Consider the following 26,983-nt stretch of genomic DNA (forward strand, 5'->3'; position numbering starts at 1 on the left):
CAAAAAGTATCTCCCTCAACATATTTCTGTTTAAAATGTTGTTTTTTTTGAATTCTTGCGTTCATTAACTGATAAACTCCTCGCTCATCCAAGAACAAACTCCAGCATATTCAGTTGTCAGACATGACTGGATCTTCAAACGGCACAGGGTTCTGTGGTCAGATGAAACTAAAAAAGAGCTTTTTGCCAGCAAACACGCTAGATGGGTTTGGTGCACACAAGGATAAAAAGTACCTCATGTGTACAATTTAATATACCATTGAATCTGACAATGAAACAGTATATCTAATTATATTTCTGTTGTCCTCTTATTCGAAAGACCCAGTCAAAGGAAAATACAAGGATACCGGAGTGCTGCACACTCTAGACATGTGGCATGGCTCCAAAAACTTGGGCAAGATGATACATGCTGTAAGTTTTTTGATTAAAAATTTACTTCACTATTGTCAAACTTGTATATTTTTATCCAATATATATATATATATATATATGTATATATATATATATTATTTTTTTTATTTTTATTTTTTATTTTTTTGTGTGTGTGTGTATATTTAGGCAGGGCAGCAAAGGGGTTGTTCCATTCTTCTGCAGTGGAACAAGGATGTCTGCAATCATTTCTGGTTCTGCTGCAAGATGGCTGAAAACTATGATGACTTTTTCGTGAGTAATACTATCACTCACCCAAACATACTGGATTAAATTTTCTTTGATAATACTTCAGCACTCAGGTGTTGTTGACATGTGGGGTAAAAACAACAGGTTTGTGTAGAACTTGATATTGTTCATTACTGCATGGGAACTGTATTACAGTTATCAAATTAATACACATCCGCCAACAGTGAAACATTTTGGAAAAAATGCAACTACTATATAAATTGTATGTTTAATTATTCTAAAAGTAATTTTAAACTCTTAGGACATGTGGATTGGCCTTCTTCACCATGTCACGGGAGAGCACGAGGGGTCACTGTATGCCTGTCAGCATGGAGGAGCACAGAGACAAGGGGTGGATAGAGAAGGGGTCCGTGGCCCATCAGGCTTTATCAGAAATCGTTATCAATGAACGCTGGCTGAAGGAGGCACACAAGTACCTGCACTTTAGGTATGATTATGCTTATTAATTTTCCTGTCATGTCGCCTGTAAAACACTATTCATTGGTATTACCTATATTACTGTTGTGAAAAAATGTATATAATCTTACAGTTCTCACTGAATTTGTAGGTCAACTGCTGAGCTGGAGTCTTTTCATAATCACATCTTGATGTATGCCAGCAAGCGCTTCAGTTTCAGCCCTACTGTATATGAAGCCCGAATCTTACTGGCTGGCCTGGATTACAACAACCATGTTCACAGACCACCCAAGAGAAGGCCTGATGGCTCCATAGAGTATGTAATATGCATAATGTCTTATCCAGAGTGTTAGGTAGTAAATGTGATTATTATTTGCATATTGAAAAGTGCATTGTATTGCAGACGTCTGCATTGTAATCACCATGTAATGTCAAAACATAATCTGGAATTACTAGCCTAAACAGAATTATAGCCTACTTCTATTGATTAGCATCTGTATTTTGGAATACTAAGAGACTCACACCACTACAGCAAAGTGTGTCAAGTTAATATTTATTGTGCTTATCATTACTTTAACATATATAAAAAGGCATAGAATGTAAATATTTTCATTTGTTTTCATTGTCTGTCAAATATCTACTTTCAGATATCGCAAACTCTATAAATAAGAAGTCCAGAAAGTGGAGTTTGTATGCCATAAAAGAGGAAAAGGACTACCATTACATCCCAGAAATTCAGAGGGCAATTGTAAGGAAACGGGTGTCATCAGGACATGGTGTGCTGTCCGGTGTGCCGGCTCCCACCACACAGGAGCTATTGGAGACCCAAGTCAGCAGGGGCCAGGGTAAGAAGTACCCTTCTTTTTTTGATTATGATTATTTTAAAACATGCACGTGTTTTCTTCCCCCTCAGGATGTAATAATTTGTAAATTAAAATGTCTGACACATCAAATTCGTTATGCTCTTTCAACAGGTCAGACATTGCCCCAGAAATAGAGGCACGTGAAGAAATCATCTTTCAGCACAAATCAAAATGTTCACATATTTTCTTGTGCAGGAGTACTTTGCAAAAAGAGCCAATTTATTTTACCAATATGCAAAATAAAAGATAATATTTCTAAGATGTTGTAATTCCTTGGCTTAGTGAGCTTCCTCGACATTGCATGACTAGTATTGACCCAGTGATTCTCATCATTCCTATTGAAAGTTAGTGTTTTAAATTGATCCAAAAGATAATTCAGTAATGTACTGTGGTAAAGTGGTGCTTTTGTTATCACAAATGAGCAATTACATAATTCGATTTTAAACCCTTTATTGAAAAATATTTACAAAACTTTTAATAGAAATATTATTTTAAAGAAGCAAAATTATTAAACACAACAAGAAAGCATTCACATTTTTAAAAGCACACCGCACAGCAGCTATACCCTCTTCAGAACTCAGAATAAATCCCCTGTATTGTCCATGAGGATCTGGAGAGCGGTCCCGGATTTCCCAGACACAGCAGCTTGGGATGACCACTCTGTGACCAGGACCCAGAGTCCCACACTGCCAAGCCACAAACTGTCTATATGCAGCATGTCTAAATTGCCTGTTGTCTCCACCTTCATCTGGAAGGTCAACTCCAGCACGCGGGTCATTCCAGATCCTCCGGACCAGACGCAATACTCCCGCCTGCAGAATGTATGCCTCCATGTGTGGTAGAGTTGAGATGCAAAGAGGTGGCTGTTGGAGGCAGCACTTCCTCTCCACCACAGTGGGCATTTCTCTGCATCTCTGGCAGATGCACCATGATAGTTGCCCGGGGACAGGAGGTAATGTTGGAGGAGCAGCAGGTCCCAAATGGCTGAGGACATCAAAGATTAGGCTTGGATCCCGTGCCAAACATTGCTTCAACACTTGTTGTGTCTGTTGTAAATTCAATTGTTGAATTTGCTCCTAGTGATAACAGAAAAAAAATATCATTATCCACAGATAAACAGCTAACATTACACTACATAGGCCTATATTATATAAACAAAATTGAATTGAACAATATTATACCTGATGTGCAAAGGGAAAACATTTATAACTGGGGTAACTTACACGTTCATAAGCAGTCCTCTCTAATCTTAGATTCTCCACACGCGCCATGTCCTCTCTGCTGAGGTGCTCGGGAGTTGGACCCACTCGGCGAACACATGCCCCGTCTCCCACGTACCCTGCCTGATGCTCCGCGCACACCACGGCTTCCTCTTCTCCCCGCCCGTTGACTCGTCGAAGTCGCTGTGGGTGTGAATTCCTCGTCGGAGCCCATTGACTCAGTGTCAAAACTCTAGCCGTATAACATACAGATAAAATGTCACGCACTGTGCTTGCTTAGCAATTGAAACCTGCTAATTCACTGGCTTGTCATGTTGCTGAAATAATGTACTAGCAAACCTTATTTAGCATTTCATATCGTTAGAAAAATTACTTGCATACTGTAACGTCAGTTACCGTTATATTATCTTACTAGCTATTTATAACTTATAGAAAGAGTGCAACGTTATGAAGTTACATTACATGTATTGCAAAATACGTAATGATTTGAGGACCAAGTTTGTAGTCAAAGTATGGGCAGGCCATAGTCAATGTAAAGCATATTGTTGATGTTTCGTCCCTACCAGTGAATGTGCGATAACTGTTTATCCGCCGTCATCGGTGTCCCTGCATGTTTACTAGCCTGCGCGTTCACGGCAGGCTCCGCTGTGGGGGAGGAGCTGTGGAGGGAGGAGCTGTAGCGCAGCAAGAGCGAGGGGGAGTGACCTGTAAGCTGTGCTTGTTCAAATTTTTAGGCTAAGTCAACGTTTTCTAAAAACTCCCTACTGCAGCTTTAACTAGAACATCATTATAGAGTAGCACAGCACACACAACAATTAAAATATAGCCTATCTGAGGTTCCTAGAACAATTAATATGTAACATGCCAAGCCTAGTCAAAGTTTAGAGGTAATATTAAATATTTATTCAAATACAATACAGGATGTGATCTATCAGCATAATTGACCTATGGCTAAGCCACGCCCCCTCCACTCACTCGGACAAACAGTCAACATTCGGTAACAGGCGCTATGGCAGCTATGCTATGGCAGCTGTCACAGTAGGATACATTTCACAGGAGGCAATTGATGATTTTTGGAGACAGAAAGATTATATATCATCTCGAAGTCACCAAAGGGGCCTTAACTATGCATTGAAGGGTTATATTAATAATTTTTTTTGAGAAGGTCGATGAAAAGCTTTAGCTCTAGACAAAGATTTACAGGTCACGTGTAAAATGTGTAAAACGCTTCAAACGATCGCTTTATATGCGCGTCCTATTTGCTTTTTGATTTGCGAATGGATTCAAAATGTTCAGGCGTCGAACTAGACGCGATACAAGCCAATTTGACGCTATATTCGCGTTTGGCGTGAACGCAGCATAATGAACAGGCTGCGATGTACATAACTTAATCCAGAGCAGACACTTATCTCGGTTGAGATGTGGCTTGGGAAAGGGTAAAAAATACACACCGTCGCCTCTCAGAATACCTAGTGTCGGAGTTGCATGTACCCCATGCACACCGTTTGACCATTTTAAACTTAAAATTACAAGAACAAAAACATATAAAAATGAATGAAAACGGACTAACTGCAGTGGTAAATTGCGTAATCAGTGTTGGGTGTAATGCAGTACTAACTAATTAATTAATTACTGTAATTTAATTACTTTTTATTCTAAAAGTAAAATAAGGAATTACTCTTTAAAAATAGTACAGTAATCTTATTACACAGTTGAAGATGTAATTAGTAGCTTGTAAAAGTTACGAGAATACAGTCTTCTGTAGAAGTATTTTTATTTCAGTGTTTTTTCTTTAGTAAGGAAATGGTCAAACATGGATCTAAACCAGGGTTTCCGTTGTCCGGTAATTGCCGGACATTGGCTGGAAAAAAAATTAAATGTCCGACAAAATTGAATCTCTCCGGTCAAATTGTCCGATTAAAATTGCCTAATAATCCCACCCCCCTAACACAATCTGAATTTGAGAATAAGCCTAAAATGTATAAAGCAAAAATACACCGACCTTTGGCTATGTTATAAAGGAAAAGGCTCTACCGTTTGAAAGTTATTAAACATTATTACATGGCTTGGTTGAATTCCAATGTGGAATGCGGTCTTTTCTTGATATCAATGTTTCTAGGTCTTCTCCTGGACTGAAGCACAGGCTCTACTCTTCTGCACAATGGTGACCCAAAAAATTAATTTTACAGTAAACTACTGGCAACAGTGTTGCCAGTATATACCTGTTTTATAACTTACAGTTTATTACTGTTAAAATACATTTTGTGGGTGTGTCTTTTTATCTTACACTGTTAACCATTTCAACCCCACGGGAAAATCAACACTACAACGAGTAAAAAGTAACATTGACGCAGTGTTGCAGTGAAATAATTAAGTGAATATGTAATTGATTGTTGAGCATTAGTGATGAACACCTGCTGTTAACAAGCAGAATCACTGAAGGAAAGAGAAACACAAGAACAGAAAATAGAGAAACACAAGAACTACAACTGACTTCCAGCCATTACACATTATTACACTTATTATTAACAGTATGACTTTATTTCTGTCATACATCTACAGAAGTTGTTATCGAGATGTTTAATTGAAAATGTTTGGTTTGAAGTTACCATTATAGAGACCAGTGCTTGCTTTAGGTCACATCCACACGAAGCTAGAGCTTTCCCTATCCGATGTTTTTTTTTCCTCGTTCAAAAAAAAAAAATCCGTAAACACGGTGTTGTCTCAAGAAATATCTGCGTACACACCTTAGTTGGGATGCTGACCTTTTATAACATTAGCATTTCACTGGCCGAATGACCTGTGTCTTTGCACTTGTGCACACACACACAGTTTGTGAATGATTGCAGTTATACTGATTATGATGAAAAAATCATTGAATAGCCTGTTCATACATTAAATCTCTTTCAGTTTTTAATTCTGTATCAAAAGTGTCATATTACCACCACTGTGAAACCATAGTAATAAATTACAATCATCATTTTTTTAACACATAATGCACAGCCTAAAAAAGAAACAGAGCTACAATATCTTGTAGAAACACAGAAATATCAAAAATCTGCATATGTCTCTCATCAATGGTGGCAATAATTTATTTGTATTAATTTATTCATGCAGGAGTGCATGCTGGGAGTTTTATACAATCCTGGAACCCAGCATGCATTGCTTCATGAAAGTTTTTATTGTCACCATTGTTGAGATTCATGTGCTGATTGTTGATGTCTGTTTGTGTCTGAGTTAGGCAGGAGTTCAAAAAGATTTAAAACACTATATTATTTCAATATTCTTCAGAATAACTAATTACAGAAACATTGCTGTATTTCATTATAGATTAACAGATATATGATTAATATGAAAATCCCACAAATCCAAAGCTTTTACACTGGTTAAGATCAGAGAATCAGACATGTCCAGAATGACTATGTAATCATCACAACAGTAATAAACACCTTATCACCTTTCTCTTGACTTTTTCTTGCCATAGTTAAAGCAGTCAGAGAAAAACTGGTATAATAAAGTCAATGGTTCAAGAGCCCAACTAAAACAAACACTGATCTCCATCATGGTGATAATAACTTTATTATTTTCAATAAAACATCAACAATTAAATATCTGTTAATTCTCAAGAATAACTTTTGTACAAAAGAAATAATGTTAAACTGGTTTGTAAACTGGTTTCACACTCAGTGTTGCTGGAAGTCAGTTGTAGTTCTTGTGTTTCTCTTTTTTCTGTTCTTGTTTCTCTGTCCTTCAGTGATTCTGCTTATCATGTGTTCATCAGTGTCTCAATTCACTCACTTCTTTACATTCACTCTGTCAAGTGGACTATATTAGTGAACTAATGTAGGGAATAGTGGATGAGGGTATAGGGTGTGATTGTGAAAACAGCCTCTGAGTGTCGATTTTGAGCAATGTTAATTCACAGTATATTCCTGTAGGCTATTTTTGTTTTCTACGGTATATTACTGTTTTAATGGAAAATGGTATGATACTGTCTGAATTAGGCCTTTTTTTACAGCAAGGGTTAACAGTGTGGTCAAGATCATGTCTGACCCGCTACATGTCTCTCGATATTGCGCATACTATCCTACTCGTGCGGTTCACTTTTCATAATCCACATAAATTAAAAAATAACATTATAATATTTTAACAAATATTAAACTAAATGAGCTTATCTAATGGCTACAACACGTATAGTAGACCTAGACTCTATTTGTACAAATTGCGGCACATTCATTTTATTCTGAATTTTGCACACATAGCCTAAGTTGAAAGGCATTTGTTTGTGCATGCATAGCAAAACATATCTGCAACGTTTATCAAGTTCACTGATAATTATGCGTGCATTTATTAATTATTATCTTAATGAATAATGAAACAAGGACGAAGTATATAAACTGCGTTGTTTGTTTAGAATGGAATGGATCGCAAATAGATCCGAATGAAGAAACGTACAAAACCATAGTAGAAAATGGGTCTCGAGTGTTCCTGCAGAGAGGGGGTTCTCGCTGCAGAATCGGATCAAGACGAAGCAGCGAAGTCGCCTTGCGGAGAACAAGGTTACGCGGCTTATGCGCACTGCAAGTTGTGGAGAGACACTGGGAAGTTCGCTTGAGTAAAAACAATAGGCTTCAGATAGTTTATGTGGGGAAGGGGGATTGGTTTGTTAAACTATGAATGTGAAACCATAGTAAAAACAATTGGCGTTGATTGACGCCAATCGGACGTTCGTGTTTTTTTCTTTGTCTATTTGAAAGTTACGCCCGTTTCACACATACTCCGTTTGCAGTGCGTATGCGGTGCGTATTTTTTTCCGTACCCATGTTAACAGGTTAGAGCTTTCACACTGCATGCGGTTGCAGTCCGTCGATCCGTTCCAGTTGTGGTGCGTATACAGTAGTGCAGAGATCGTTTCCGCACCGAGTCTATTTCTGCTGTGCTGCAAACGCTGAATTAAAGGGACAGCGCATGTTTCGTGGTCAAAATGAACACAGATTGACCTGAAAATGTAGAAATTTCACCATAAATGCGATTAATGAAATAAAATGTAGTAATCTCACCATAAATGTATTTAATTAAATACTACTTTTTTCACAAGACCGGGGTAAAGCAAGGAAAGCTACAATTTACCTCAACAAGGCGACATAAACAACACTTGTCTCATTCGTGGAGGTAAAAAAAAAAAAACAAGTTCTTTGTGACATGCAAGATTTATTTTATTAAAATTTAAAGAAAAGGCATGCGAGTGGGCTGTTTTTGTCAATTTTAAGTTTTTATTTAAAATGTTTGCGATTTAATATGTAGGCTACATGGTTAAATTTTATCACTTGCTTGAGCAACTTAATATAAGAAGAAGTAGGCTATGCATTGAATAATAGGCTGCCGTTGTTTAAATTGTGTTTAAACGTGCATACGTTAGAGTGTATGTACAAAGAGAATCGCAATGCTGAGACGTTAAGACCGGGGTAAATCAATGGAAAATATAATTTACTTCAACAAGGCGACATAATGAACAACACTCGTCTCATTCGTGGAGGTGGAAAAACAAGTTCTTTGTGACATGCAATAACTATTATATAAAGATTTAAATTATGCAAGGAAAGGGTATGAGTTGGCTGTTTTTGTAAATTTTAAGTTTTAATTTAAAATGTAGGCTATGCGATTTTAATATAAGTAGCCTACAACTTTAATATAAGTACAACTTAATATATAATTATATAGAAGTAATGCATTTAATAATATTTTGTTTAAATTGTGTTTAAACGTGAATACATCTATTAAAGAGTATATGTGTACAAAGAGAATCGCAACGCTGACAAAAAAACTTTTTTTAAATAAAAGTTGCTGATAACTTCTTGATTTGAAATACAAATTGTGAGTATGTATTTGTGGTATAGCCTACAGCAGCGGATCAGTTACGCACTGCAAACGCAGCATATGTGAAAGCACTATTGCGCGTGCTGCTCCTACACTGCATACGCACTGCAACACGCACCGCACACGCACTGTACACGGAGTATGTGTGAAATGGGCGTTAGGCTAATAAACATGTTGCAGTCTATATGGCCTGATTATGTCATTTTTTAAGTTACATAGCCTGCCTCCAGTTTTCCTCAACTTGACTAATTAAGAGGCGATATTTGACCGGCATTTCATCAAAATGTCCGGAAAACGAAACCTCTGCCAGTCACTTTGACCGGCACCATTTTTTCTAGCAGAAACTCTGATCTAAACATAATAGTAGTTTTCTACTTTTATCTGGGTTTTCAACAAAAGGAAATTCTACAGGTGCTAATCTACCAACATGCCTTTACTATTTGTCTTAGGACGCTACAGAATATACTGAGCCGGACTTTACAGGCCAAAACACTTTTCAGACTGGATGGAGGTGATCCTCCTCTGCTTATTCTGACTATTTTGTGCTTCACTTTAAAAAGTTCCTTTCACCTTTAGTAACTGGAGTCACTTCAGTACTAAAATAATAATAATGGAAGGCTACTAGTAAAGCTGAATCTGCGTGGCCCTGATTGGCTGCGGGGGTGTCCCGCGCGTGCGTTGGCGGCCGATGACGTCACCGCTCGCTCGCGCCGTCTCTCTTCCCTCAATGACCCTCATTGAGAAAAATTTCAGCGTCGAGTCTTCTGAGGAGAGGAGAGCAGTTCACGGTATTTCTCATATTATACAACCATTACACACACTTTATACAGTTTGGTTAAGCGATAGACTCATTTCTGTATTGTTTTCATCGATCACAGCGATACTTGTGCGTCTTTTCTGGCTTATTCCTTCTAAAATAAACATTTAGTGCAGCAGCAGCAGCGAGCATGAGGAGAATATGTTGAGTTCATTCAGACCTGAGCGATTTTGTGTTAGTTTGTGTGATTGTCTCGATGTTTGTGTGAGAACTGTTACTGAATGTCAAGTCAAGAGTTAAAGTTTGAGATCTGTGAGGGGAATTGATAGGAATCAATCCCAAGTGTTGCTGTTGCCATTTTCATGTTTACCTTTATTTCTTTGTCGACATTTATCTTTGGCAGATTATTACTGTATGAGTAACGAACGAGGGAAATCTCAAATCTATACATCCATGTGAATATAGATAAATATTAATACAGTTTGACACTGGAAACGTTACATTTTCTTTTATTTTTAAGAGTATTATGATCATTGTCAGTTTCTGTACATACAAATCTGTTACATTATTTATACATCCTGACTCAAATAATGTGTTTCTAACAGCAAACACTCAGAATAAAGTGAGATGATCTGCTGATGATCCTGAATGGCTTGTTGAATGAGTGTTGATAGTCTGAGGCTCATCAATATGAACAGATCTGCTGAAAACACTCTTTATTTCATGACAGTAGTTCCTGTTTTCACCTCATTTATTATGCTGATGTCTCCAGATCTCCTGTAAATTGACACTTAAAACTCACTTCATTGGTGTCAACAGACTGATGTTATATGTGTTTGAATTTTCTTATATTCAAAGAAACTTAGAAAACATGATGGTAATAAAATGCACGGGATTGAATGTGAAGTCCCATGATTCTCTGCTACATGGATATAACAGTGAACTGGTATTAACCCTTATGCATGTATGATAAATTATGTAACAATGCGTAAGTTATAACTGAGACATATCTTCATTTAGCCTAGAAAAATAACTTTGGGGGAGTCAGGACAATAATGAAGGAAGGATGCCCTCCTCTCGTGGTCATTTGATGCATGATTGTCTCTTATTCAGTGATAGAAAATTGTTTGCCACCACAGTGTTTATGCTTTCAACTGTTTTTCTTACCATTATTTACATTTGGGAAAATTGACATTATTATATTCTGTAGTCCATAAGCATAAAACAAACTCTGTAACTTATATATTTTTGATTTTGGCAGATCAACTCCTCACACTACAATTCATCATCAGTGAAGCTCCTCCTACAGCAGTCACATCATCAATGAAGCTCCTCCCACAGCAATTACATCATCAGTGAAGCTCCTCCCACAGCAATTCTCCAATAAATGCTGTAAATACAGCTACGAGTGAAGTTAATCACCATTAAACAAGAAAAAGAAAAAGAAGAAGCTACAAGTGAAGACGAGCATCAGAGCATCAGGAAGAGCTGAAATCTGCACAGACTGAGTTTATTAAAGAGGACAGTGAGAACATGAGTGATCCAGAACCCTGCAGAATGAAACACACTGAAGATCCTGAAGAACAAAGAGGTTGGTGTTTATTCTTCATTCATTCATGATGTGGAAGAACATTCATGTTAGAAACATTCAAGCACTTCAGCACATTTAGATAAACAGTTAAACTGTGAAATAGCTGCAAAAGTTTCTGTTTTTTTAACAAATGGTCATTAAAAGGATGTTTCATATTGATTGTCAACATCAGGTCAAACTAAGTTTAAATATTTAAACAGTTTTATTTTACATTTATTTTATATATCAGGGTTTCTGCGGGGCATTAAAAAGCATTTTAAGTCCTTAAATGGATTTTGCGAAAATTAAGGCCCTTAAAAGGCAAAAACCATTAAATTTGATTCCTACAGGCATTCAATTTTTTTATAGTTTGAAGAGAATTTTATATCAATTTCTTTGAATATAGCCTTCATAATTAATTATTTTATTTGCTGTCGCAAAATGTACGTTAGTGTGATACACACACGGAACCAGTTTGTAATTGGTTTCGGCCGGAGCAAAATTGCAGTGATACGGAGGGCATTTTGTATAGCGGTGGACGACAGGTCTGAGGAAAAAAAGGAAAGTGCAAATTCCAACTGAAGTGGCTGGAAAACGAAAATTTCAAGACATGGCTGCAGCCCGTTAGTGGTAAAAATGATGAAGGATTTTGCGGTGTTTGCAGAAAAGCATTTAAGTTGGGGACAATGGGAATTAGCATCGTAAAATCCCATATGCAGTGTGACGGCCACAAATCGGCGGTAAGAGTAAGACAGCAAACAACTATGTCTAGTTACTTTGGCGTGACCGACAAATCTACAAGTAGTAACGTTGCGACGACAACTGATGCTGTCACCAACGTTTGTGGAGCAGCTAACGTTACCGCAGCAAAATCGAGCGACATTCGATCAACGTTTGGCTCGAATGCGACTTTGCAGGCGGAGGTGCTCTGGGGCCTCATTTATAACCTTTGCGTACACACAAAACAGGCCCTGAAAGAGGCGTACGCCACTTCCAACGCTTGAGTTGTGATTTATAAAAACAAACTTGACGGGAAAATTTGTGCACCTGCACGGTTTGGCGACACCGATGGTGAGCTGGAATTAAATGTCTTTTTGGTCACTTTTAGACAGAAAATCTAAAGAAAATTAAACACAGAAAGATAATACAAATATAATTTCACTCACCAAGCCTGTCACTTGAAGCAAATATCCATCTTAAATATCTGCGCCAGCGAGCGCGTTGGGCCGTTTAGTGAAACTGACGCAAATGGTTTAAATAAAATAATGATTTAAACTATGTTTTACTTCTGGTATAAAAATTTAGATTAAATATTGTTTGGGGTGTTGAGGGAGGCCCACCTGAGAGTGGCACTTCCTTCGCTTCATCTTCACCTCCAACTCGACGTCAACGCAGAAAGGGTCATAATAAGAAATCTGTAACTAAGGATGCAGCCAACGAACTATCTTGGTTGATAAAGAATCTAACCATCTAAAAGTGTTCTGCTGAATAAAGAGGTTGTTGTTCATCTCTGCATCTCTCAGACCACATGAGAGAGCCGTGACAAGAGTCATTATCCACAAATACAAAGGAACTTTTGTATCTTCAGTTGCTTGCTAGAGAACAAGCCACTGGCTAGACATAGTCATGCTTGCACAGAAATAGCAGGACTACTCTTGCTAGAAACAGCAATTGTGCACCTGCACGCAAACTCTGACCCATGCGTACAAACGTTTTGGAGATGGAGCACTTTGGCGACACCGATGGTGAGCTGGAGTTAAATGTATTTTTGGTCACTTTTATACAGAAAATCTAAAGAAAATTAAACATATACAGAAAGATTATATAAATACAATTTCAATCACCAAGCCTGTCACTTGAAGCAAATATCCATTCCTTCTTAAATGTCAGCGGCAGCGAGCGTGTTGAGCCGTTTAGTGAAACTGACGCAAATAACAGTTTAAATAAATAAAATACTTCTGATATAAACATTTATATTAAATATGCCATTCAAATTAATGGAGTTAAACACTTAAACATGAAATCATTACTGAAGTTACAACATTTTTTTAAATTCAATCATTAGAAATATTTGTTGTGGATGCGATTGTTTTTGAACACTTTTCCTGTGGCGTGCTTTAATGTTTTAACCACAGAGATAATTGCTTATCATGATAATACCAGATTGTCTGAGAAAATAGTTTCGTGCAAATAATGCCCAAGGCCTATCTGTTTCCATTAAAAATATAAATCAAGTAAAAATACAATTCGGCAAGTGGAAAAGATTGAGAAAAACTTTCTCTGAAATGTATTTTACACTATTTGATTTATGTAGGCTATTCAAAAACAAGGCAAGGATAGACAACTACTTGGTTTGTATTAATGTAATGTTTCTTGTACCGTTTATATAATTTGCATATGATTATTCATCCACGTGATAACGTTTAAGTTATCACGTGGATGAATAATCATATGCAAATGATATGTAGATGAGGATCTGCATAGTAAAACTAGGCGTTGTAAGCTTCATATATGGTTATTTCGGGTGGAGACGCATGTACGCACAATCTTCCGCTGACTGGGATTTATAAAGTGAATTCTGCGCAGGTTCTGGCGTACGCACGGTTTTATAAGTCTGAATATTTTTTTGCGTACGTCATTTTTGGCTTTTGTGCGTACGTACACTTTTAGTAAGGTTCCTACGCAGTTTTATAAATGAGTCCCCAGGACAGGACTCTTTGCTCTTCCTTGCAATCTCCAGTCTGATACAGCCAGCAGTTATCAGATGCAAGAAGCTTTAAGCCTAGCTAGTATCTTTCTGTTAGTTAGTACTCATTTTATAATCTGTAACAAGTATTCTTTTCATTTGATTCTTTTAATAAATATTGTTAAACATTTATTATAATCATCTGACTGGACCTTGGATTCTTGGGTACGTGTCACATTCTTCTATCTGGATCAGGAAGATCCTAACTGGAGGAAACGACAAGAGGGTGAGCATTCTTTTGATATAAGTATAATCACTATGAGATTTGATTGATTAATAAAGCCTAGCCAAAGAGGCAGCTTATGACAGGGTTATTGTTGTATAGCACGGCTGAAGAGTACACCTAGAAATCATGGCATATGTAGCCTAGACCCCCATCTAGTCACAACATCTTGGATCAAGGTATGTGGAGGAAGATTAAGTTCTGCTTGCTTTTTTGCCAGCTCTCTCCTTCTCTTCCATGAGTGGTTAAATCCTTGGACGACACTCCTGCAAGCCCTCACCGCAGCATCCACTTGGTCAATCTTCAGGGCCTTTCCAAGTGCAAGATTTAAATTATGTCCAAAGCAGCTGAGCCAGTTCGATGGGAGGAGGGATTTAAATGCCACCTTCATATTTGTGCCATTGTCAGTAGTGACACACACCACTGCTGACTGTTAAATTCCCCACTCTTTAATTAGGTTTTTGAACATCTCTTTAATGTTTAACATTCAAACGGAATATTTTATTATGAATATAGGACTGACCTGAAGGAAAATGCAATGTCTACTGTGAATGCAGGTAACTTTACACTCGCTTTCTCGATCTCTCACAATACTCCACTATAGCTTCAGTGAACAATATCAATGAGATCGCACATGTGTTTAAGTTGCTAAGAGTGGTTGCTAGGGGTGTTGTAGTGATGCATAGAACCATTGGGTGAAGCGGTCATAGCCGTGTTTTATCGTGAATAAAGCACAGCTATTGACCAATCAGAATCAAGGATTGGAACTAACCGTTTTATAAGCCCATAGGGGTGTCCAGTATTACTGGTCCAGAGATCAGTTTTAAATGCAAAGTGTTTTGCTTCAGCCAAAGAGTTGGCAATGTCATCTTTTAATTTCTTTTTCAGAAAAATGTTGTCTTCTTGGGATTTTGTATTTTGGAGCAACTGTTTTCATCAGTGCATTAAATCCTGGCCTCTCTACCATTCTAAAGGGCATCATGTCCTTTGCAATGAAGTAGGCTAGTGACTCCATTGCTGTGATGGCCGTGTCCTCACATGCACTAGCCATGTCTGCTTTTTCTTTTTCTTTCCACAGACTCAAAAATCGTCAGCTGACCTAAGACTCTGTCTCTGGCTTTCTCTGTCTTCTTTGAAGCTCCCTTTGAAATAAAAAAAAAAAACAGAAAATACTGTCAAGTTCAACAGTATGATGAATGAATATTAACATCAACACTGATACTTTAACCTGTTAACTTGCGTAATGTTACCCATATTTTAAGCTCTTAAACCTATCATTGCACCAGCGCAAAAAAAAATAAAAATCACGTGCAAATACAACATACAAAAGACGAGTAAAGAAAACGAGGTAGGCTTCTTAATAATCACCATTTATTTAAATATATGAACATAGAAACCCGCTGTTAACAGGTTAATTTCACATTTCCCATTCTATGACTAGTAAAATAATCACAACTTACTCTCTGTGAAATGGTAAAATCCGCAGGGTGATGGACACAGAGATGGGTAAAAAGGTTGGTGGTGTTTCCCCCCCTTCGCACTGACTGTAGCCCGACAGATTCTGCAGATTGGGCTGTCTAAAGTGGCGTTTTCTTTGAAACCAAAAAACTCCCAAACTGGCGAGCTTACTTTCTTCGGGTGTGGACAGAGTGTTTCACTCTCTCGCTCAGCCAACATGGTTCTTCTCAGAATTGCGGCGCGGGCGCTCGCTGTATCTTCTTCTTGTTTGATAGGTGTCAGCGGGTGCAATACTGCCACCTGAGAGGTCAACGAGGTACTGGTGCTGGATTATTAAGTGTCATATTATCATAAGAGTCCTATTCATTTTAAACATTGTGGTTATCGCCAATACCGGTATATTGTCACACTCTAAATTAACACGATGTCGATATTTCATGCTTTGAATATCACGATTATTGTCAATACCGGTATATTGCGACACCCCTAGGGGGAATGTAACTTTTTAGGCTAATGTAACTTTGCTTTTCATTTATTATTTAAAGCTCACTTGAAGTTCTTCGACACCACATGAAAAAATTACTAGCCTATCTGAAAAAGTTCAAACATTATTAAAACCAAGTGAACAGTCCGTAATAAAATAAGAATATACACAAAAATACACAAATTACAAGCAAAGATAATAAACAAAGCTACAAAGTCTAACGGTAGTATTCAGGTACAGAAATTAAGTATAGTTTAATCTTTGTTAAAGCTGTATTTTGTTGTTTTATTAATATTAATAACACAGACAACAGTAGGAATATTAGGTGTCTGCTTTCACTTTAAGACAGAATGCACAGACCGAAAAAAAAAACGACAAACATCTGTTTTCTTTCTCACCTGTCCACTTATGACATAAGAGACAGAATATTTGCTGAGACGGGCATTTAGACAAGTTTTTTAACATAATTTTGTGTGCCTATGTCCGTTCAAGGGCAAGGAAATGCAAAAGAGGAATCAATTTGGTCTCTCTCTCTCCATGCGCTGCGGGTGAAAATAACACACAAGTCCCAATTTTCGCCTCTTCGTCTGCATTTAAAATTGTTTGAATGTGTAAATTGGCAAGAAAAAACACAACCGAATTATAAACTTTCACTTAATGATGATTAAATTTAGCAGTTAATCTGCGAATCACATGCGCGCCGAACCGTGGGCCAGCTGGTCCGTACGGATCACGGATCAACTGCGATCCGTTGCACCCCTAATGTATAGGCATTTCATCACCCCAAATTACATAGTAAAAATCTGACCGAGTCAAAAATGACGTAGTGCTTTCTGCAATTTGGTCGGATCATGTTCACACCTTAAACAACCGTACCAGAGTTCGTTTGAATCTGGACCGAGACCACCTCTTCACCCGGGTCTCGGTACGGTTGTTCGGTCCGCACCCAAGTGCGATTGCTGTATTCACACCTGCCCAAAAGATCCGCACCAAGAGGTGAAAGAACTTGAGTTCAATTATATTGAACCAAACAAGACATGTGTGAAAACACCCTTATAAAAAGGCATACAAATGATTGTAATATTTATAGCAGTTGTCTACTTTGTTACATCATGGTTGACATGTATGTCCTTTCACTTCATATCTTTCTTTGAATTGTTTTCATGCACTGAAAATGAAATGGCTTTTTCTCTTTCATGTCAGACCTGATGGAAGAGAGCGAGGAGAGTGAAGAACTGAGTGAAGTGAAGGAGGAGAGAGAAGAACTGAGTGAAGTGAAGGAGGAGAGTGAAGAACTGAGTGAAGTGGAGGAGGAGAGTGAAGAACTGAGTGAAGTGAAGGAGGAGAGTGAAGAACTGAGTGAAGTGGAGGAGGAACGTCATGTCAAACCTGGAGAAAAACCTTTGAGTCGCTCAAAGAGAAAAAAACAAAAAAGAAGAAGAGACAAGAAATCTTTCACCTGCACTCAGTGTGGAAAGAGTTACACATACAAACAAAGTCTTGAGTCTCACATGAGAATTCACACTGGAGAGAAGCCGTTCACATGCGATCAATGTGGGAAAGGTTTCACACAATCAGGACACCTTAAAGAACACATGAGGATCCACACTGGAGAGAAGCCATTCACTTGCGATCAGTGTGGGAAGAGTTTCACACGTGGAGACAGTTGTGCGATTCACATGAGAATTCACACTGGAGAGAAGCCGTTCACATGTGATCAATGTGGGAAAGGTTTCACACAATCAGGACAACTTAAAGAACACATGAGGATCCACACTGGAGAGAAGCCGTTCACATGTGATCAATGCGGAACGAGTTTCCCACATAAATATACTCTTAAAATTCACATGAGGATCCACGCCGGAGTGAAGCCGTTCTCATGTGATCAATGCGGAAAAACATTTATCTGTGCATTAAGCCTGAAGAAACACCTGACAGTTCATATGAAGGAGAAGCCGCATTCATGTTCTGTGTGTGGAAAGAGTTTTTCACTGCTGCTATATTTACATGCACATGAGAAAATACATGCTGATGTGAGAGAGTACATGTGCTTTGAGTGTGAGAAGACTTTTACTAGAGCGAACAGTTTGAAACAGCACCAGAGAATTCACACTGGAGAAAAACCTTACAAGTGTTCACACTGTGACAAGAGATTCAGTCAGTCATCACATCTGAAAACACATGACAGGATCCACACTGGAGAAAAACCTTACAAGTGTTCACACTGTGACAAGAGATTCAATTATTTAAAAACATTGAAAGCACATGAGATGATCCACACTGGAGAGAAGCCGCACACGTGTGATCGGTGTGGAAAGAGTTTCTCTGTTAAAACTAACCTGAAGCGACACATGAAGATCCATGCAGTGGAGAAACCACATCACCTCAGTCTGAGATCACGGTGAGTAGTTTATCTTTATGTGCTGAGAAACAAAGTTTAAAATCTTGAAGTTAGTTTGGCTTGTGTGCTTTTCCTGCTGTAGCTCACCATTGTGAACTTTATTTTTCTTATGCATTTAGTCCATAGAAATTGGCACGATTGGTATATGTTTTTACACAGTGGCCCTCATTTATAAAACGAGCGTACAACTGAAAATTGGACGCACAGTTGTTTCCATGCAAAAAATTGGCATTTATCAATATGGATGTGAGCAGTGGCTATGTTTAAATCTCACATCAGGTCTTAGTTCCCTTTCAAGGTAACTCGTGATGCATCAATGCCGCTTTGGGAAGCCCCTGCGTGATTGTGTCTGAAGCACATGTGTAAATTAGTCCAGTGGCGAGGAGTGAACATCATGGGCGGGTGACGTCATGACCAGGGGCCTCATTTATAAAACTTTGCGTAGGATTTGCGTCAGAACTGGCGTTACGGATAAAACATAGGATGTGTGTACGCACAGAAATATTCAGATTTTTAAAACCGTGCGCACACATCCTACGCAGTTTTCCCGTGCCCCGGCTTCATGGCACGCCCATAGTTGCCCATAAATAGTCTGTGAAACGCCCACAAGTTAATATTCATTAATTGTGATATCATGGCAAACACAGAGAGGAAAACCAAGAAACGTAACTTCACTCAATGTTAAGTAGAAGTTATCGTTGGCGAGGTGGAAAAGAGGAGTAAAATGTTGTTTGGAGGGCACAGTGTGGGCATTACTAATGCCAAAAAGGCACTTGAGTGGCAAAAGGTTGCAGATGCCGTTAATGCTGTAGCCTCACAACCTCGGACCGTGGCCGAAGTAAAAAAGAAATGGTCGGACATCAAAGTTGAGGCAAAAAAGTGTCTAGCGCTCCATCGCCAGACTGTGTCTGCCGCGGGTGGGGGAAAGGGGACACCGGAGCTGACCCCTCTTGATGAGAGACTGGTGGCAATTATTGGAGAATCCCTATTAAGTGGAGTGGTGACTGAGGCGGAGGGGGACGGCACGAGCCATGCGGCTCTCAAGCCTCCAGCAGCGGACGTGTCCTCACCGATGCAGTCCTCGAAATGCAGACGGAAGTCATTAATTAAATCAGCGAGGTGGCCAAGGAGTTCCCAAATGCCTGGGAATGGCGGTCAGGGTCGGGGCCAACACAGCAATCGGCGTCAGGGGGTAGAGGCACGTTTTTAAGCTGTGCCACATTAGCACAGCACATGCCAGCACGATTTGGCACACCTTTTCAGGAGTGTACAATAACCTCCCTCCAGTGCAGTCGAGGCAGCGCCATCTTTCCTTAACCCTCTGAGGTCGACAAACGCGCCGGCGCGTTTTGCCGGATTTTCTTCACATTGTAGCACTATAAACTTAAATTACTCCGTCATTTATGGTCATACAGAAAAAAGAAATATAAAAAAAGAATCTGTGATATTTTTACTTTTGTATGTGTCCACTTACAATCAAATCAAAACATTGTGCTTTTGTAAAATAAAGAAAATAAACAGGGTGTGCGTTCTGCCTCTCCGTCGCGGTGAACTTTTTTTTCTTGAGCACGTCTATAAACTGAAACAAAACTCAGCGAATACTTGTCACACATTTATGAGCCATATACCTTTATAAACATTTAAGTGTGTACTTTTAAATGATCGGATTCAAACTGAAAACAAATATTCTCTTTTTAAGTAATTTGTATAAAACCAACAAGATGTCCAGCTTCTCAAAAGCTTCCTAATTATTTTTAATTTGAACACGCCCACTCGCACAAAAGAGATTCACATGCAAATCTTCACGTGGAACGCGATCGCGCTCATTACCTCAGAAACAAAACACCAAAACACTTCACAAGTCTCTGCTTTTCGTCGAGCGCCGTGAGCTTACATTGAAATTACCTCAGAAGAAGAACGCGATTTGAAGACAAGAAATAAGGTAAGAAATTCTTACATATTAGTTTGTTATTGTTGCATAAATTTCACATTGCAGTTGAACTGTTGCTAGCCTATATGGTGAATATTATAATATTTAGACCCGTGTTTACTGTTACTGTGTTTGTGGATATCTGCTCAAATGTAGATATGTATATGGTAACCATAATGTTTTATATTTGAGCGTGATCACGTTTGAATGTATCATATTTGAAAAGCACCAAACGGCTTCATGTTTTTACTATTATCTCATTTCATATCATTATAACGAATGGAAACATTTGAAGTAACATGATAATCAATATATTTTTCTCTAGCTTAGTTGTTACTGAAATATTTTGTAAGATTTATAGGCTGCTATGGTTATATTGTTATTATTATTTTATGCAGCACTGCTCATAGCCTATGCCTACAAGGCACAGCAAACCTAATGTTCATTATATTATATATTGTTGGAAACATTTATGTGTGTGTGTGTATTCTGTGAATTTTAAAAAGCAATTTTAACCTGAAAAATCTAAAATGTATTCCCAAAATCGTGCAGGCCTATAGTTTCTCTTGATATCAGCATGTTCACTTTTTTTTTTTTTCAGGGCCCAGATGCCACTCCTGCTGACTTCAACATTCACATGAGTCTCTGTACATGAACATGGTAAAGTGAAAATCAAACACCTTGGAAATGAAAGGTATGTACAATGTTTTTAGGAATGGCACAAAGGTCTCTGTCTTTGGATCAGTGTGTTCAATACATGCTTTTTTGTCATTTGTTGTGTATCTTTGGATTATGTTGTGTTGTAAATAAATCCAACATTCACATGAGTCTATGAACATGGTAAAGTGAAAATCAAACACCTTGGAAATGAAAGGTATGTACAATGTTTTTAGGAATGGCACAAAGGTCTCTGTCTTTGGATCAGTGTGTTCAATACATGCTTTTTTGTCATTTGTTGTGTATCTTTGGATTATGTTGTGTTGTAAATAAATCAAACAATCTAAAAGCCATTCTTTTTTAAATCTCCTCATTTACAGTATTGTGCAAGGTTGCTCAGAATGATAGGGCCCTGATAGCTCCTAATAGGGCCGCTAGGGGAGTGTCTTTGTCTTTCTCAGGTGAGAAAAGCTTGCATATTAATGAGCTTCCGCATAAGGCTTTTTCACACAAAACACGTCGTAACATTTTTAAATCAATATATTGTCTTATCTGAATGAGCAGTCAGGGTGATTTTTCACATAGTTTTGCAGCAAATATTCTAGGCTACGTCATACAATTTTCAAAAGTCTTGTGAAGAAATAATCAGTATGGGTTTCATGACCTTATTTCAGTGAGAATTTTTTTTTGTATTTTCACAAACCACGCATAAATGTCATTATCTCAAAACAACAAACTTTTACACACATGCTGCTGATATATTATTGTAGCAGAGTTTGTGCTGAATACAGTGTAATCAGACTTTAGCCATGAAAATGTCACGAGTAACAGAAATAAGCACAAATGTCAGAGCATGTCAGAACACCTCCAGGGCCCAGAAAACAGCTCAGACCCCAGACCTCAGAGGGTTAAACAGGCAGATGGTGCGCTCCACTATAGCGTGAGCTTGGCTGTGGCACATGTTGTAGTGCCTTTCCTCTGCACTATGTGGGTTGAGGAAAGGCATAAGCAGCCCCTGTTTGAGGGGATATCCACTGTCCCCTGCAAGGATAGTGAAAGGGTTAAGACATTGAAGTACAGTAAAATGTGAAATGTCTATTAATCAAACGTACCTAGAAGCCAGCCATCACGCACAGTACCAGCCTCGAGTCTGCATCCAACACTGCTGTGTCTTAAAATGAATGAGTCATGGGTTGAGCTACTACATTAGTGAGCAACACATCTGCATCACAAATAATTTGGACATTGATTGAATGGAAATGCTTTTGATTAATGAAAGCAATTTCATTAACATTCGGTGCCCTTATGGCAACATGAGTGCAGTCAATAGCACCATTTCATTTGGGAAACCGTACATAGCTGCGAATTGAGCTTTCTTGTTTGCCTGTTCACCTGCCATGTATGGAAACTTTATGGAATCATGGGACAAAGCTATTATGCCTTTTAACACGTCTGGCATTACCTGGCTAAGGGTCGGCTGAGATATACCTGACCTATCAGCCAATTCCCTCTGAAAAGTGCCAGTCGCCAGGAATCCTAGTGTTGCTAGGACTTGAAGTGGGACTGGCATGGCGTGGTTCCTCCGAGTGCTCCTCTGTAACGCTGGGCCCAAAAGACCGCAGAGGTCCAACAGGATGGCTTGAGGAAGTCGGAACCGGCTCATAAGCCACTCGTCCTTGTTTGCCAGCAAGTCTTCTTGCTGTCTGAAGATGCGTTCACTCCGTATCCTTCCATTTGCCACATCTTCTAAGAGCGCAAGATCAGCCATTGTGTGTCATTAAGCATTGTGATGGGGCATTTTATTTCCATCCATTTAATTGCATCTGACAAGCTACAGATGTCGGTTATAATCTATGCAGAAATGGGAAATAGTTCAGCGCAAATGTAATTTCTTGCAGCTTTCTGAATGGTTGAGACATACGTCATACGTTATTTTATCAAAAATAAAACAAACTAAAGGCATATGCATGAATACCATGATTCCGTAGCTGATGAAGAAATTTTTACTATGAAAAAAACTTTCCCCAGTGGACAATTAATACATCTATCTATCTATATATCTCCCTAATTATCTATCTATCTGTCTATCTAATTGCTTCTATATCTGCTCCGCCAGACGGACACATTGACGAGAATATCAGTTTTGACCATTATTTCATTGTTTACCATATTATTTATGAGGATGAATTGCATAACATGCCAATATTATTGCAGAATATATTTCACTTTTCATTTTTGCAAATATGTGTTAATTTTCATTTCTGTTGTAATTTTTGTTTGATTTAGTTTGTTTTACACTGCAGATCGATCAAACGGGTGTTCGTGTAGGCTGTTAATTGTAAGACTTGCTTTGTGAAGTCTTCATGTTATTTATGAGAGGCAGTATTGCCATTTCTTTTACACAACGGTCTACAGTTTCACACACCTTCACGTGTTTCTTCCATCTGCCAATGGTGTCGATATTTTTCTTTTCTTTTGCATAGCTTAGAGGCCAATCAGCTTGTGTCGTGTAGGAAAACGATGTGATTGCTTACGGATCACATGTCAAGTCTGCGTCATCTAGAGTTTCATGACCAAACTAGTGACTTAAAACACAAATCATCTTCATGACATTAAAATAGATCATAATCGTGCACAGCAGTTGTTGACCAGATTTTATGGGATAAAAATGACTATTGAAATCATCAGTGATCTTGACTTTGAGCTTCACTTATCATTTCATGTTTGTTTCTCATTTGAAATCTTACATGATTTAATGTTTCTTTTAGGCCTGATGGACGTGAACAAGAAAGGAAAAACAGAAGGCAATAAATCTGTCTACTCATTCTGAAGAAAGACCATTTAACTGTGATCAGTGCGCTAAACAGTTTCTTTGGGCATCAGTCCTGAAGAAACACTTGAAGATTCACACAAAGGAGAAGATTAATTCGTAATATTACAGCAGAAAAGACACAGCAGTGTGTGTTTCAGTGCTGACGTCCTTTACTACAGATGATGAACTGAAAGAGCACCAGAAAATACACACTGGAAAATAACCTTTGAAGTTCAGAAGCTGAAGAAGAGGCCATAACACTTTTAAGAGAGACATGAATACGATATTAACTTGAAGATATAAATTTCACAATTTAATATTGTTTTTAGTATTATTATTACTTTTTATTAATATTCATAATCAGTAGTACTATGTATCTCTTTTATACTTTTTATATACATTCATAATCATTTGTACTCATTGTATTTTGTGAAGATGTGGGGGAGACTTTGGGGGACTTTGAGTGTGTGCTGGAGAGACTGTAATGTAGTGTTTATACAAGCACAGCATAAGGGGATATACATTCCTATGTTAATGGAAACCATATGTTCCTCTGCTGAATGCTCTTGCAAGTAAACCTTCACCCGCACGGACCTTCAAGCAGCTCAACCGCTTCTGTTGAGGACTTCAGCATTCAACACCTGAGCTGCACGACTCTTGCCTTTGTAACCTCTAGCCTGCAAAGGATCCTGCGGATCGACCACCGCCTGACCTACAGTTCTCCGGATTACACATGGACCAGCAGCGAACATCCAGCACTCAGTGCGGTTCTGCAACTGTTGGAAAAGCGATCCAGTTTACTCCCACTGCGAACGGAAAGATACCAGTGGAAGATGTAGCCCATCACAGGGACTGATCACCCGACCACGTGGAACGTAAATATAAGCTAACCAAACCTCTTCCCAAAGGCCTGGGCATTAGGTTGTTGCTATATGAGATTGCTATTTGTGTAGAGACTGTATCTAGGGTCATCATATGCAGATAGATACATTACACACATTATCTGTATTCATAGCAAATGCTTCTCATACCAGCATCTAGAAAGACCACAGTTGACTCCTCCATAGACTTCTAATTACTCATTCATTGCTTTGTCCAATCCGTTGCTCATCTACTTGGCATTCATTGTTAACGTCCATTTGTGTAGTTGTTTGTAGTTTCTGTTTGATTATTGATTTAATTTTCTTAGTAGGTTAGTCATTTTTTGTTAGTAGTTTAGTCAATTTCCTTAGTAGTATTTAGTGAGTGTGATATTTTACTCTTGTGTATCTCTTTGTCAATAAATTCATCTTTATTTTTATTTATGTTTATCAAATAAATAAATTCGGGGTGTCTCTCATCATTAAACCGCGGAGACGTTGCCTAATGCCTCAGAAAATCCGTTTACATGACAGTCGCATTGGCACATATCTGATTTATTTCCACATATGAATGAGGCCTGAAAATATGAATGCATTTGTTTTTTTCCTGTTTACGCGGTCATAGAACACATCCGATCTATGTCACAAATGAGCAAAAAATCGGAATTGATAATTTGTAATCAGGGCTTGACATTAACACCCGCCAACCCGCCAAATGCGGGTGCATTTTGCTCGTGGCGGGTAACATAGTCACTCCAACTAGCCACTTTGGCGGGTTGAATAATTGTCTTTTCAAAAGGCATCTGAAATAAGTGTGACACTACGACACTATAACTCCCATGAGTATTAGGGCTGTCAATTCTAAATTCAAATATATTCGAATAGTTTTAAAAAACAGAATTTAGAAGGTGAAAATTAATATTCGAATGTGGAAAAACGCCCGCTGTAGCAGAGGCGCGGCTGTCTGCTTTGCGAGTGGACGCGCTGTCTGAGGGGTCAGGTAACAGGAAGAAGCGTTAACGTTAAACAGAAACATTACTAAAGTGTAGGCTACTGTAGCCTACTGACTGAATAGATATTGCACGAATAAGGTAGGTTAGATACAGCAGTTTCATACACTGCAGGCTTCCACTGGTTTGATTATTTACCGTTTCATGTCAAGGAAAAGTTCCGTTTACCACAGCACAGCTCGCTCGGAGCGTTCAATGTCGGTATACTGTAAAACTTCAATTAAAGTTAATAATATTTGTTTCAATCACTGAATGAAGCCTGCTATATAAGAGTCACGACCTTAAATTGCTTGCACAAAACTCTAGATCAGCATTCAACATCTTCCTTTTAGTTGTTGTTCATTTAAACCGTTATGCGCAGAGAGTGTGACGCCTCATTCGCGCCGCAAGACCTCCAGACGCGCGTAAACGCGTCTTTACATGGACTTAACATTGAAATCACTCGCGCCAGACGCTCTATTCGCATTTGGTGTGAACGCAGCATGAGGGTGAGGGCGAGAGAGAGAAAGAGTGCCTGCGAGTGAACGAACGAACGAGAGTGAGATCTGCGGTCTTGGCCATTAGTTGATTTACTTGTTTTTGTGCTTTGTGTATTAGGTAATACGTTGTCAAATATGTTTAAACTTAAATAAACTACCTATACAAGTAGTTATGTCTCTTTGTATTAATTTGTCCTGTTATTGACGTAATGCGCGTCATTGACAAAATGCGCAACCAGATGTTCGAATATAGGCTGTGTTGTTTTTTTTTAGAGGGAATATTCGAACGTCATTTTTGATCAATTTTGACAGCCCTAATGAGTATTACATGCACACAGTGTTGCCTTGTGCTTGCGGCTATGTGGCGACATATAATACATAATACATGGTTTTATTTAAAAAAAGGAGCTTTACACTGCACACAACCTTATCAGAGCTAATGATAATGACCTGTATTGTTATATATTTATGTCTTGATTTGGGTGTGTACAGTGGTTTTACATTTAAAAGGATTGTAAATCTAGTTCAAGTAAATTTTAGCACGCCATAGTCAACTTTTATC

General features: G+C 38.4%; 3 protein-coding genes across 3 annotated transcripts in view; all 3 read left to right on the forward strand.

Annotated features, from left to right (window-relative positions):
• LOC311078607 (uncharacterized protein) overlaps positions 1-26,983 on the forward strand; it is a 102,415-nt gene that overhangs the window by 40,463 nt on the left and 34,969 nt on the right. The gene's annotated exons all lie outside the window — the stretch shown is intronic.
• On the forward strand, positions 554-2,183 carry LOC311078634 (uncharacterized protein). Its single transcript, XM_084107562.1, has 5 exons — positions 554-663; positions 920-1,105; positions 1,226-1,390; positions 1,722-1,919; positions 2,049-2,183. The coding sequence occupies exons 1-4, from the start codon at positions 605-607 to the stop codon at positions 1,741-1,743; spliced, it is 432 nt and encodes a 143-aa protein (XP_083963688.1). The 5' UTR covers positions 554-604; the 3' UTR covers positions 1,744-1,919; positions 2,049-2,183.
• Positions 9,771-25,372, forward strand: LOC311078595 (uncharacterized protein). The gene is made up of 4 exons (XM_084107515.1): positions 9,771-9,822; positions 11,053-11,382; positions 17,476-18,673; positions 24,029-25,372. Exons 2-4 carry the CDS (start codon positions 11,325-11,327, stop codon positions 24,069-24,071), a joined length of 1,299 nt encoding a protein of 432 aa, XP_083963641.1. The 5' UTR covers positions 9,771-9,822; positions 11,053-11,324; the 3' UTR covers positions 24,072-25,372.

The sequence above is a fragment of the Abramis brama genome (assembly GCF_963993115.1).
Source record: "Abramis brama genome assembly, chromosome: 1".
Taxonomy (NCBI): Eukaryota; Metazoa; Chordata; class Actinopteri; order Cypriniformes; family Leuciscidae; genus Abramis; species Abramis brama.

What these genes read in the sequence shown, in the direction of transcription:
- LOC311078634 (XM_084107562.1), top strand. Translation starts at nt 605, where the DNA reads ATGTCTGCAATCATTTCTGGTTCTGCTGCAAGATGGCTGAAAACTATG. An exon ending in AAAACTATGATGACTTTTTC is followed by an intron (nt 664 to 919) that starts GTGAGTAATACT and finishes TTAAACTCTTAG; the next exon opens with GACATGTGGATTGGCCTTCT. An exon ending in AGGCCTGATGGCTCCATAGA is followed by an intron (nt 1,391 to 1,721) that starts GTATGTAATATG and finishes ATCTACTTTCAG; the next exon opens with ATATCGCAAACTCTATAAAT.
- LOC311078595 (XM_084107515.1), top strand. Translation starts at nt 11,325, where the DNA reads ATGAGTGATCCAGAACCCTGCAGAATGAAACACACTGAAGATCCTGAA. An exon ending in AGATCCTGAAGAACAAAGAG is followed by an intron (nt 11,383 to 17,475) that starts GTTGGTGTTTAT and finishes CTTTCATGTCAG; the next exon opens with ACCTGATGGAAGAGAGCGAG. An exon ending in CACCTCAGTCTGAGATCACG is followed by an intron (nt 18,674 to 24,028) that starts GTGAGTAGTTTA and finishes TGTTTCTTTTAG; the next exon opens with GCCTGATGGACGTGAACAAG.